General features: G+C 31.4%; 1 protein-coding gene across 1 annotated transcript; it reads right to left on the bottom strand.

Annotated features, from left to right (window-relative positions):
- Positions 1 to 3,346: 3,346 nt before the first annotated feature.
- Positions 3,347 to 12,653, bottom strand: LOC107874187 (protein C2-DOMAIN ABA-RELATED 7-like). Its single transcript, XM_016721041.2, has 3 exons — positions 12,487 to 12,653; positions 11,374 to 11,469; positions 3,347 to 3,848 (listed from the first exon to the last, which is right to left on the bottom strand). The coding sequence occupies exons 1-3, from the start codon at positions 12,592 to 12,594 to the stop codon at positions 3,549 to 3,551; spliced, it is 504 nt and encodes a 167-aa protein (XP_016576527.2). The 5' UTR covers positions 12,595 to 12,653; the 3' UTR covers positions 3,347 to 3,548.
- Positions 12,654 to 13,799: the final 1,146 nt, after the last annotated feature.

The following is a 13,799-nucleotide window of genomic DNA, read 5'->3' as shown; positions in this document are numbered from 1 at the left end:
TATATATATATATATATATATATATATATATATAAATACACAAAAATTAAGCACAAGTCAAGAAAACTAAAGAAATCATGAAGAATTTCTATACAAATGCAATGCAATGCAATGTGGATGGGATGAATGGTAAAAGTCATTGCATGACTTTCTGTATACACCCACCGAGCTCCCAGCTCCCAAGTAATACCCATAGAGAGTTCGCAATCTATATACTATGTCTCATATCTCAATCTCAACTCACCTCTCTGGCTCGTGTTTGCGAAGAAAATTTTCATGAAAGTGTCTCATGTTCTTTCAAAAGCATTTCTCAATAGTACCAGTAAATCATAAATGTATTCTATAGAATGAGGATATAATGCTCACAATCAACTCAATATGATGATATCCCATCCATCCAATACGTATGTGTTATATATATATATATATATATATATATATATATATATATATGTATGTATATACACCATTGGAATAAATATACATGTAAGACATCATTAAAATCATTCAATCCCTCACTCGGGTATTTCTATCGTGATAAAGAAAACCAATACTCAAATAAGGCATATATACCAAAATCAGCTCGTGCACGGGCTGAAGGCATTTAAATGTACAGATAAGGTTAATAGACTCAAATAAAGCCTCCACATAAGCAACACACAATGTCAAATATCGCAAGTCAATAACAACATAGTATAACCCCTCTCCCCATGACACATAACAATAATAACATTCTTAAAATATAAACCCCATAGTTATTCTCCCCTACTCATAACATATTTTGCTTATTATTAACTATCCATCTTAATCTAAAAGAAGTTATGCCATAACCTATCTTGAAATGATGAAATTCAAGCCTAAAATGATTCAATTCAAAGCACTACCTTACGAACAACTCAGAATCAACTACAACATTTAAATGTAGCACCTAAAAAAACTATTGATATCAATAATGCTTATATTTTTGCCAAGTCTAAAATAAGTTACGAAACGAAAGAGATAAAATTGAAAATTTATTTTAGATGTACCTTTCCGAGGCTATAGAATCTACAGGTGCAAATCCACAAGAAAACAGGCTCAAAATGAGGTCCAAATCGAAGAAAAACTTTCTTTTAAGCTTTATCAATAAAATCTCAAAAAAATTTATTTTGAAATCATGATTTTAAGGTGTCTTTGATGACATAATCGATGAAAAATAATGAGAATAAGGAGTTGGAGTGTACCCAAGCTCAAATGGTGAAGAAATACTCAAGAATCGCTCAATTTCGTAGCTCAAAGGTCCAAAAATAGAGAAAAAAATATGAAAATAAGGCTTTTGTACTGTTCAGTGAATAGTATTTTGCGAACGTGGTCAACCTTTTGCGTTAGCAAGGGTCAACGCTGACCAGGCCGCTAAATTGGCTTTCACGTTCGTAGCCAAGGCTTCCATTTGCAAAGATTGATGATTCAGTCCTTCTCATTCGTGACAGCCTCATTGCATTCGCGAAGAAGGACTCGTCCATCCTTCTCGATTGTGGCTACCACCTTGTGATTGTGATGAACGAAAATTTCTTTTTTGCGTTCGTGGCTAGAGGCATGTGTTTGTAAAGAAGGACTTGACATGCATCCAATATCAATAAATTTACTGATTTTGCATGCCTTCAAATTCTCCGAATGGACCCTCGATATTTTTTCGGGACCCGACAGAAATAAATTGTGCATGTTCCTAGGTTAATTTGGATGTTTCAAACACAATGATGATGTCATTTTTCGAAAAAAGTTTGTTTTCAATAAACTAACTCCTCGGAGCCTCTTTTTCACTATTTTTCAAATGAAAGGTCAAAATGAGATATAAAGGTCCCGAGATCGAACTAACTCTACTACTAACTCAAATTCAATACTCCAAATTTGCTAGCGTAGTCTAAATTATCATTCAGCACTCGGATCATTAAATGTTGACTAAAGTCAACTATGTAGCTTTTGAAACCTCTAAAAATCACTAACTCACCCAAATCGTTTCCAATTTCATCGAGAATAATCCAACCATTTTCAAATCCCAAAGTCAACATGTAGCAACTGTAATAAAGGGTAAAATCATAAAAATATATAATATAGAAATTCATAAATTTCAGGACATTACAAAACTTTGAAAAAATTGATAAAAGATCCACTTTCGCCTTGACCCTAGTACAACTAGGTCAGTCTTATTACTGGTAGTTGCATCCAAGTGAATAGGTTTGCCTACTTCTGAGTCAATTGAAAATAGGGCATCCTTAACAAAAACAGTGGGTTTAAGATCGGAAAAGGAAATGCATGCTAATGCCTTCGTTGTTTCTTCGTCCACTTTGAATTTTGTATCATGGATTAGTGGTCTCACAGGGTAGGAGGAACCTTCTTTATCTAAAACGTAATAGATATTTTTGGATAACATATTGATAAAGCCATCCTCCCTGCTAAATCTGATGAGGATGTGTCTATTCGTTTATCCAATTGTGCACTCACCTTTAACTTTACACTGCTTAGAAATTTGAGATTGAAGCCATTTAAGTCGACCATAAGAAAACTACCCAACAACTGCATATTGCAAGTTTTCAATAATATTCATTTTGTCTAATTCTTCTTCAGTTCATTGAATTCTGGAAATTCCATCATTATATGAAATCTTCTTCATGAGGATCGATTTTGCTGCGGTTCAGTGATTTGATTATTAACAGGAGCTTTTAATAAATTGGCATAATTACCAAGCTTTGGAGATTCAGTACCATTATCATCCATCAGAAGCAAATTACTAGGCAACTTATCTGACTCAGAAGGCATTTTAAGTTTTGAACTCGAGGCTTTAGTGTGAAAAGAAGAGGGAATAAGAATTTGAGAGTGGAGGGGTGGGTTGGTCAGCCTTAGGAACTGGCTGACCTATGGCCATTGAGGCCATCGACCGCGGAAATTATCGGAGGATGGCGGATAGCATTTTTTAAAAAATATAAAAATAAGAATACTAATTAAACACTTAAAAGAGGATAAAATTAGATCTTTTCGTAAAATGTAAGGTTAAATTTGAACAGTTTTCTTTTTAAGATAATAATATTTTATTTAGTCCCTTATTTTTTATCTTACTTAAAACACTTTGATTTTCGACATTCACGGTCATTTGAATAAAAGTTTCATAAAAAAAAGAATTAAAACCTTTTTACAATTTCAATTGAACACTAACAAAAATGTAGTTATTGCAAAACTGAAAATTTCTCTTGTCCAAATTAATAAGAGCTTAACAAATTAAGTACTTCATCTCCTTAAAGAAACGAATCTCTCACTAATGACCGATAGGTATTGTGATACTTACATGTAATTGTTATTAATCCCAATCGAATCTTACATAACAAGACTTCTTCGCCATAAAAAAAGTTCACAAAGTTCAACAATTATTTTACATTATTCTCAATAAACTCAATACGATACAACAAATAACAACATATTCAATGTAATCTCACAATAATATATAATTACAATGTTAATATATACCAAAAATGATTATTTACGTACCAAAACTAAACGAACAAGGTATGCACGTCTTAGATGTAAATGCCACCTCTACCACTTTGAGCATTAATCAATTCGATTTGAATCTCTACTTCACCACATTCTACATGTTGCAATCTAAGAAGCATGATTTGTGTCATTTTGCCATTTTCCCATAGTATGCAACTTTCATCAGAGAGGCAATTTTCCCTGTTTGGTTGAACCCTATCAACCTTCACACCATCTGGAAGACCTTCCAATCCCATGTTTATAGCATCAAGATATGGTTTTATGTCTATTTTTGCATCTCCCATTTTGTCATCTGATGTGAATGTATCTTTGTCATACACTGTCTACAAAAAAGAGATAAGTTGACAAAACAATAATTAGTCGATTAAAACAAACAAATATAAACATAAGCTATTCATTGATGGAAAATTGAGTGATCACCTCATTTAAAAGTTTGGCTAAAAAGTAAGATATTTATGTATTTGCTAAAAGTTCATACGAAACCTACTCTCGTGCAATTATTTTCTCTTATTATAAGAGAGAGTTGAACAACAACTAATCTCTGCACCGTCAACATAAGAGGGATGGTTTTGATATTTCGTAATTATTCCTGTTTCAAATTAGTTGTACTTTAATTTATGATATTGACTATGTATTATCTTTTAATTAGACAAAATAGTCAGACCACTTTATTTAATTTCTTTGTTCACTTTACTTTGATAGTGTGGGATCTACTTTACTTTCCGCTCCACGTGCAATATATTTAGGTTTTTGAGAGTACCACCCATCTTAATCAGTAAATCACTCTTCCAATTCCTTATTCTAAGCTTAATACACCATCTATTTCTTATTCTATCAAAGCAAAAAGGGAAAAACAAAATTTTACTCTACTAATTTGTCAACCAAATAAAATAGTAGCTTATTTTAAATTTATAATTATATGATATACAAGTTTAGAGTTTAAGGTAACTTAGATTTATGTTAGTACTAATTATATGCAGCCTAATTTCTAAGTATGAGAAAATGAGTAACGAATACTACTTAAAATTTATCAATATTAATAATATTTATCACATATTCATTTTATACTTAATGAAATGAGTTATTATATCTCTCTCTATGTATGTATGTATGTATAGATAGATAGATAGTTAGATAGTTAGACAGACAGATAGAAATCATTTTAAATCAAAGTTTAAAATTATTTAATTAAAATTGATTTAAAAAATAAATTTATAAAAAAATATTGGGTCGTGCACTTCACGGGCTTTTCCTCAGTATGTTAATAAGACAACGAATGCTTGGCCAAACTTTCCATTATATTTGCTGTGAGAGAGGTGTTTTTTCTGAAGTAATTTTTTAAGAAAGTCGTTGAAAAATAATAGTTCTTGTTTAGCTCCTCAAATAAAATATTAGAGAAAAAATTGCGCTTGCCGAGATTTGAAAACGTTGTGAAATGAATGCCATGGATGCCACATGTATGCCATGTGAATACATATTAAGTAGGGAAGAAGCCTACTAATCCTCCACCCCTTTGTCAATAATAAGTGGAGAATTTTCCATTGTAGGCTATAAATAGCCATATGATGAGACAACAATGAAATAGGGAATAATTAGTACAACTTGATACTTTCCATTTTGTATATTTTACTTTTAGTTATTATTACATATTTTATATCTCGTTATTAGCACGAGTCTCTATCATTTTGAGCAAATACACGTAATAAAGATAAGTATTTATTCTTCTTAAATAATGTCAAATATATCCAAATGCGAATTTGTTGCTCTAGATATGTCGGGCAAAACTTACATGTCCTGGGCAATGGATGCCGAAATATATTTGGATGCGATTAGTCTGGCAGACACCATCAAAAATGGCAATCAGGCATCAAATCAGGATCGGATCAAGGCCATGATATTTCTTCGTCATCATCTTGACGATGTTTTGAAAATGGAATACCTCAAAATTAAGGATCCACTTATATTGTGGAATAATTTAAAAGAAAGATAAGGCCACATAAAGATGATCGTCTTTCCACAGGCACATTATGAGTGCACTCATTTGAGGTTTTAGGACTTTAAAAATGTAACTGATTATAATTCTGCAATGTTTAGAATTAAATCATAGTTGAATTTATGTGGAGAATATATCACAGATCACGACATGTTAGAGAAAACATTCTCTACTTTTTCCGCCTCGAGTATGCTCCTACAGCAATAGTACCGAGAAATAAGATTCAAGAAATATTCTAAATTGATTTCTCATATTGTTGTTGCGGAACAACATAATTATCTTTTAATGAAAAAAACATGAAAGCCGACCTCCTGGTACTGCTCCATTTCTTGAAGTGAATGCTGCACATTTTCATCAAACAGGCATAAACGAAGGCCTGTCCTCAGTCGTGGTCATGGTCTTGGTAGATATTTTAATCAGGGTGATCATCTTGCACAAAAAAATGACCCTCAGCACCAGCAGTGTAAAAGGAAGGGTGAAGCTCTTGAAGCAGCGCCAAGGAATAACACTAAAAATAAATGTTATCAATGTGGAAGAAAGGAGAATTGGTTGCGTATCTGCCGTACGCCAAAGCATCTAGTGAAACTCTATTAGGCGTCCCTTAAGAAATAGATAATGACATTGAGACAAACTTTATCTCTGAAGATAATGTTAAGCCCAGGAATTTAGATGCCTTAGATTTCTTTACAATTCCCGAAGGATGTGTTAATCATCTTGTAGATGATGAATATGAAATAGTCTGATTGTTTTACTTTCCTGTTAAGCTGTATTAGTTTACATTTTTGTTAATAGTATCTAATTAATCTTGTAAATAAATAAAGTTTGTGTAATATGTTATGTGCTAGTAATACTATAATGTTTACTTTGTTTATATTTTCATCTTGAAGAATATATGAATACTCCTGAAGTAGAAAATCAAAAATTTACTCCTGAAGTAGTAAATCTAAAATTAAAGATATGATAGAGAAAATTCTCTACAGCTATATGTATACCTTGATTTGAGGTCCTAAGATATCATAGTTTGATATGCTTAAGGCATGTTATAATAATTATATTTCATTCTCAGAGAATGAAAACTTTTGATAAATTATTAATTATCTTTCATTCTCAAGAAATAAGAATTTTTTATAAATGTTACAATTACAGATCCATTTTTCGAGGTAAATATAATATTTAGTAAGGTATATAAATGTGCGCTTGACTGTGAAAATCACATTCAGAAGGAGTAGAAAGAATTATTCTGAAATTTACTCCCGGAGTAGTAAGTCTGAAATTTATCTTAAATTTTACTCCTGAAATGATCATTTCAGGACCTTGAAAGTTACTCCTAGAGTAGTAAATTTGATATTTACTCCTGAAGTAGTAAGATTGTGCATTAGTAAAATCTTGCAAACTAATCTCGAAGTAGCAAACCTTTTACTCTAGTAAATAACTCATGCTATGATAAATTTGGAGTTTACTAGTTTAAATAATTTTATCTATTGTGTGAATGATATTTTCATCCTGAAGATGAGCATTTTGATTTTTAGACATCTAATAAAGAACCTGAAGATTCTTACAAGTGAAGAATTTTAATGTGCTGCTTCTCATCAAGGAAAACTGATAACTAAATCATCGCCACTGAAAGTGGGCGTCGATTCTCCTCTGTTTCTAGAACGTATACATGAAGATATATATGGACCTATTCACCCACCTAGTAGGCAATTTAGATATTTTATGGTTCTAATAAACGCATCTTCAAGATGGTCCCATGTGTGTTTCTTATCATCTCGCAACCTGGCGTTTGTGAAATTATTGGCACAAATAATATAATTAAGGGTGCAATTCTCAGATTATCCCATTAAGGTTATTCACCTCGATAATGCTAGAGAATTTATATCTCAAGCTTTTTATGATTATTGTATGTTAGTTGAGATAAGAATTGAACATCCAGTTGCTTATGTTCATACTCAAAATGGCCTTGTTGAGTCATTTATTAAGCGCATACAGTTGATAGCAAGATCACTACTTATACAAATAAAATTGCCCACTACTGTTTGGGGTCATGCTATCTTACATGCAACATCACGTGTTCATCTCAGACCAACTCATTATAATAAGTACTCCCCGTTATAATCGGTCTAGGGTTATGAGCCAAATATTACCCATCTATGAATTTTTGGATGTTTTGTATACGTGCCAGTTGCACCACCTTAGCATACTAAGATGGGCCCCAGAGAAGGTTAGGAATATATGTTGGGTTTGAGTCACCCTCTATAATTCACTACCTTGAACTATTGACGGGAGATTCATTTACTACTCGATTTGCAGATTATCGATTTGATGAAATAAATTTTCCACAATTAAGGGAGAGAAACATGAATTTAAAAGAGAAATTGCATGGAAAGTTTCATCATTATCTCATTTTGATCCGCATACCCCCATACGCGAAAATGAGGTCCAGAAGATCATTCACTTATAGAAACTAGCAAATCAAATGCCAGATGTATTTACTGATTTGAAAAGGATAATTAACTCACATATCCCTACAGCAAATGTGCCTGTCCGAATTGAAGTTCCAAAAGGACCATCTACTAATGTCACAGCTTTTGAATCCCAAGAACGCCTGAAGCATGGTAGGCCATTTGGTTCAAAGGATAACAATCCTAGAAAAAGAAGCATGAAAAATGATAAAGATAATGTTATAAAAGATTCTCCTAAAGAGAATCAAAATCTAGTTAATCCTAATATTCCTAAAGAAATCAGTGAACCCGAGACTCAAGTGAATAAAAAACTTTCAATAAGTTCTACTAGCGATGAGGTAAATTTAGATCGATAAAAAATTATGGTGGATAATGTTTTTGCATATAATGTCGTATTAAATATCATGCAAGAAAATGAGGACCTTGAACCTCTATCTGTCGAAGAATGTCGATGAAGAAAAGATTGGCCAAAATGGCAAGAGGCGATTCAATTGAAATTGAACTCACTTGCTAAATGGGAGGTTTTTGGACCTGTGGTCCAAACCCCAGATAGTGTAAAATCAGTCAGTTATAAATGGGTCTTCGTACAAAAAAGAAATGAGAGAAATGAAATTATAAGATACAAGGCATGCCTTGTTGCACAAGGGTTCTCTCAAAGACCCGGTGTCGACTATGGAGAAACATTTCACCCATTATGAATGCAATAATATTTTGATATCTCATCGGTCTAACTGTACAAGAAAATCTTTAAATTCATCAAATGATTATGGTTACAGCTTATCTTTATGGTTCATTTGATAATGATATTTACATGAGAATCCCAGAAGGATTAAAAATGCATGAAGCATATAGTTCAAAGTCTTAGGAATTATATTTAATCAGATCACAAAGATCGATGTACGGTCTAAAACAATTAGGGCGTATGTAGTATAATCGCCTAAGTTAGTACTTGAAAAGCGAAAGTTACATAAATGATGTCATTTGTCCTTGTATTTTTATTAAAAAAATGACATCAGAGTTTGTCATACTCGTTGTTTATGTGGATGATATAAATCTCATTGGGACTCTAGAAGAGGTCCAAAAGGTAATTGAATATCTAAAGAAAGAATTCAAAATGAAAGATCTTGGAAAGATAAAACGTTGTCTTGGTTTGCAAATTAAACATTTAGCAGACGGAGTCTTCATCCATCAAACTGCCTACACCCGAAAGGTTTTGAAATGATTTTACATGAATAAAGCATATCCATTAATTACTCCAATGATTCTTGGATCACTGAAGTGAGTAAAGATTCATTCCGACCTCCAGAAAAGAGTGAAGAGATTCTTGATCCTGAAGTACTATATCTCAATGCTATTGGTACACCTATGTATCTTGCTAATAGTGCAAGGCTTCATATAGACCATTCTGTTAATTTTTTATACAAGTACAGTTTTTTTTCTCACGTAGACATTGAAACGGAGGTAAGCATATAATGCGATATCTAAAGAGGCCTATTGATATAAGTCTATTTTATACTAACAAAGATATTTTAGATCTTGTTGGTCATGCAGCTGCAGGTTATTTATCTGAACCACATAAAGTAAGATCTCAAATAGGATATGTGTTTACATATGGAGGTACTGCTATATCATGGCAATCTACAAAGTAGTCTATTGTTTCTACTTATTCAAATCATGTTGAGATTATAGTTATTTATGAGGCAAGTAGAGAATGCATATGGTTGAGATCAGTAACACATTCCATCAAAGAGAGATGTGGCCTGAAGCTCGATATCAAGATACCTACAGTCATATTTGAAGACAATGCAACATACATAGCTCAATTAAAATAAGGCTTTATAAAGGGAGATAGAACGAAGCACATCTCGCCTAAGTTCTTCTTCACACATGATCTCTAGAAGAATGGTGATATTGATGTACAACAAATCCGTTCAAGTGACAATCCTGCAGATTTTTTTCATCAAGTCTTTACCAACTTCAACTTTTGAGAAGATAGTATATAAGATTGGAATGCAAAAACTGAACCAGTTGAATCGGGATCTTCATTAGGGAAAGTAAGAATACGCGTTGAACTCTTTTTTTCTTAACCAAGGTTTTTATCCTACTGAATTTTTCCTGGTAAGGTTTTTAATGAGGCAGTACTCAAATACGTATTCAGTAAATTTCTCATTACATGGACATTCAAGGAGGAGTGTTGTAAAATGAATGTCATAGATGCCACATGTATGCCATGTGGCTATATATTAAGTAGGCAAGAAGCCAACTAATCCTTCACCCCTTTGTCAATAATAAGTGGAGAATTTTCCATTATAGATTATAAATAGTCATATGATAAGACAACAATGAAATAGGGAATAATTAGTACTACTTGATACTCTCCATTTTGTATGTTTTACTTTTAGTTACTATTACATATTTTATATCTGAAAAGTCATTTTGAGAAATTCTTTTTTATTTGGGCTTATGAAAAAAGAGCTTCTTTTACTACTCAAAAATATTTTTTTTCTAAAAACTTGAATAAACATCTCAACTTTCTAAAATAAACACTTCTTTTGACCTTTTTAAAAAAAACCTTTAGCTCCCAAAAACTCCCGCCAAATAGATTATTAAATAATTAGTATATATGTTTTTATTGAAATATTGTTGTATCTGTTAATTAAATCGAGTTGATTCACCTGTTTCATCTCACTGTATACCCATCTGTTGCAGTACATAGTTTGGGTCAGACTTGGTTTTAGCCGCCTCAACATATTGATTTCAACCCAAATTTAGAGAATTCATGTATATTATTTTATTCCTTTTGTATATTCTAGGTAAATTTTTAGTGTATAATTAAATCTCTAAATATATCTCTAATAGCTTATACCTTATTTAGGAGTGTATCCTACCTTCACTTTATTATTTTGTACCTTATTTAGAATTCTACCTTATTTAGATGATTAATTACTTGTATAAATAGGGCATTATACCTTTGTTTTATTTAAATTGAATACATTGAATATAATCAATTCAAGTTCAATTGTTCAATTCATTTCAATCATTCATTCAAATTCAATTTATTTATTCAATTCTCTTTTACTTTTTCTGCAATCTCACTATCAAACTTCAATTCAATTTCTAACATTCCTTATATCATGTTAAATAATGGAACAACGTAACTTCATAGACATAAATAACATATTCAGTAAAAGTTTAAGTTTTTGGGTGAATTGGTCACACAATCTGACAATGTTAATGTTCAATATATTGAATCCGTCTTTTATTTTATAAAATTTCAAATTATATTAGACCCCTCATACGAAATTACACTAAATATTAAGTATGTCATTATTAAATTTGAAATTATATATAAAATATATAAAAAAAGGTTCGGATATTGGGAAAATTACTTACTAAAATAATGGGAAGGTTAGGATCATAGAGTGCAAGGCTCAATTCCTCATTCCACACAGGATTGCAGTTCTCTTTGATGACTCGAGTCTTCGCTTTCTATAACGTATAAAAGAATATTGGAGCAAATTAAGTTCAGATATATCAAATATGTAAAAAGGGTACATGAATTGAAAAATATATTAACTTCACAATTATATTTTCTTATTTGGTGTCCAGTATTCTCGTTGGGCTTGGCAAGGGGAATTTGAATTTGCCTTGGGAAGTCCCACATTAGGAGTTAAAATGCTTCTTATCAAAAACGAATCTATACCCAAGGTTCATACGCAATATTGTTGATTAAGAATAAAAATAAGTACTCCTCCAGAACCCTTGATGGTGTATCCCACATTCATGTACGACAGGAAACATGAAGAATAAATTACTCCTCTTAATTTAGGATAATGCGTAGCAAATTGTTAAAAATAATGAGTTTTTGTTTGCTAGTTTTTTTTTTATTTTTTATTTTTTAAAGTTTCTCAACATTTCAAAAAGACATAAACATCTGAATGCATTTTTATTCCATACAGACATTTTTGAGAAACAATTCCTTAGAAATTCCATGAATTTGTCTAAACCCCAACTTTTAGGAGGGGAAAGTTAAATTACAAAAATATTAAACTTTCCCATAGGGAGACATTTAAGAATATTCTATGATCTTTTAAATGAAAACAATATTTTTTTTTTACAATCCTGTTTTTGCTCTCAACCAAATCAAGAATCAGAAATTTAGATATGAAGCAAAAGAAAAATAATTCTAAATACCCACCATAAACTCCACTAATAACATTATATCAAGACACTATTCATGAAATAAAACATGCAAAAATATTGATCACACAAGAACAATACACAAACATAAAGTATTTACTGAATTCAAATTAAATAAACTTTCAATGTAATGAGCTTCTGTATCATTAGTTAATTTATTCTCTTGCAGGTTACGTAATATTTAGGTTAAGTTATTGATTGATGTTGCTTACAACAATCTCTTAGATGATGTGATAATATAAATACTAGAAGATCTCTGTTATAATATATAAAATGTGAACTATTTAGAGACAACAAATAACAGACCTGGCCACCCATGGTGATGACAACATAAGGATCACTACAAAAAGTATCCCTAATAGCAAGATTAATCCCTTTGCGAACTTTTATTTTCAAAACTCCCAATACATTCATCTTTCTTTTTTCTTTTTTTTTTCGTTTTGTTTCTATACTTTTTTTCTGTCTTATGTTTAGAAATTTTGAAAATTAAATTGTGTGCCTAATAAAAGAAAGAAGAGTACTTAAATGGGTGCCTCAGATACTTAGATAATTAAGGTGAGCCTCCTAAATATTTGCAATATATTTTCTCTTTTAAATGTCTTAAAATTAGTGAAACTTAAAACAAATTGCAAGTGACCAATCCATTCATGACTCATTTGATACCAACAATTACCCACAAAACATATACATTTTTAACAAAGCAATTTTGAAAATACCAATTCAATCTTTCACTATGCAATCCAAATGTGACATTCAAGCCTCAAAAATTGACTTCATTCATTCAAATTTCTTCCATCCTCATGCATGCAATTGTAAATCTATATTCTACCCCTTCTACCTTTCATTTGTTTTCCTCACCAAAATAAATCATATCCTCTATCAAACAAAAATATAAGAATAAAAGGACTACTCAATCAATCAAGGTGTTCATTCTTCTCTCACAAGGAATATTCACAAGTAAAGATCAAATATCATATGATTGTCCTTAACGTAGATCACTACTAATATAAGCACACTTAGTATAGAATTAACTAGGACTTAAGAGGGTTGCAATGTAGGCCTTTGAGTCAAGGTAGAATAAAGATATCAGTGCAAATGACTTAATTAACCTCTCCTAAGCACTTCATAACATTTAATTTTGGCTATCAATTTTTCATCAATCATTTATTTCACAATTTATTTTTCTTATAAAAAGTATTCCCTTCATTTTTTCTTTTTGCACTTCCTTTAGTAGGAAAATTCTTTTTCTCGTTTTTCTTCACTTTTTCACCTTTATGAATCACCCATAAACTTGGAACCCAAACTTAGTTTAGGCCATTAAACGCCCTTCTAAATAATTTTCAAGTGATTTAAATACCACCCTAAGATTATTCTTCCATACACAAAATGAAAAATGCATTACACATGTCACTCATTATAATAATCTTTTCTGTCATTATAGTATTGTCTAGCATGCAAAAATTCGGGTTAAGTTTTTTTCGGATGAAAATTTTGAAACTTCAAGTTAGCTAGTTTCGAATAAATTTCAGGTGTTGTATGGTTCAGATAAATCTCTTGGCTGATGGAGTGGTGGTTCATGGATTTGATATGATATCATATTAGCTAAGAGATTAAGGAAT

The sequence above is a fragment of the Capsicum annuum genome, chromosome 6 (assembly GCF_002878395.1).
Source record: "Capsicum annuum cultivar UCD-10X-F1 chromosome 6, UCD10Xv1.1, whole genome shotgun sequence".
Lineage (NCBI taxonomy): Eukaryota > Viridiplantae > Streptophyta > Magnoliopsida > Solanales > Solanaceae > Capsicum > Capsicum annuum.
Note: the sequence above shows the minus strand (reverse complement) of the source record. Positions and strands in the feature narration are given on the sequence as shown.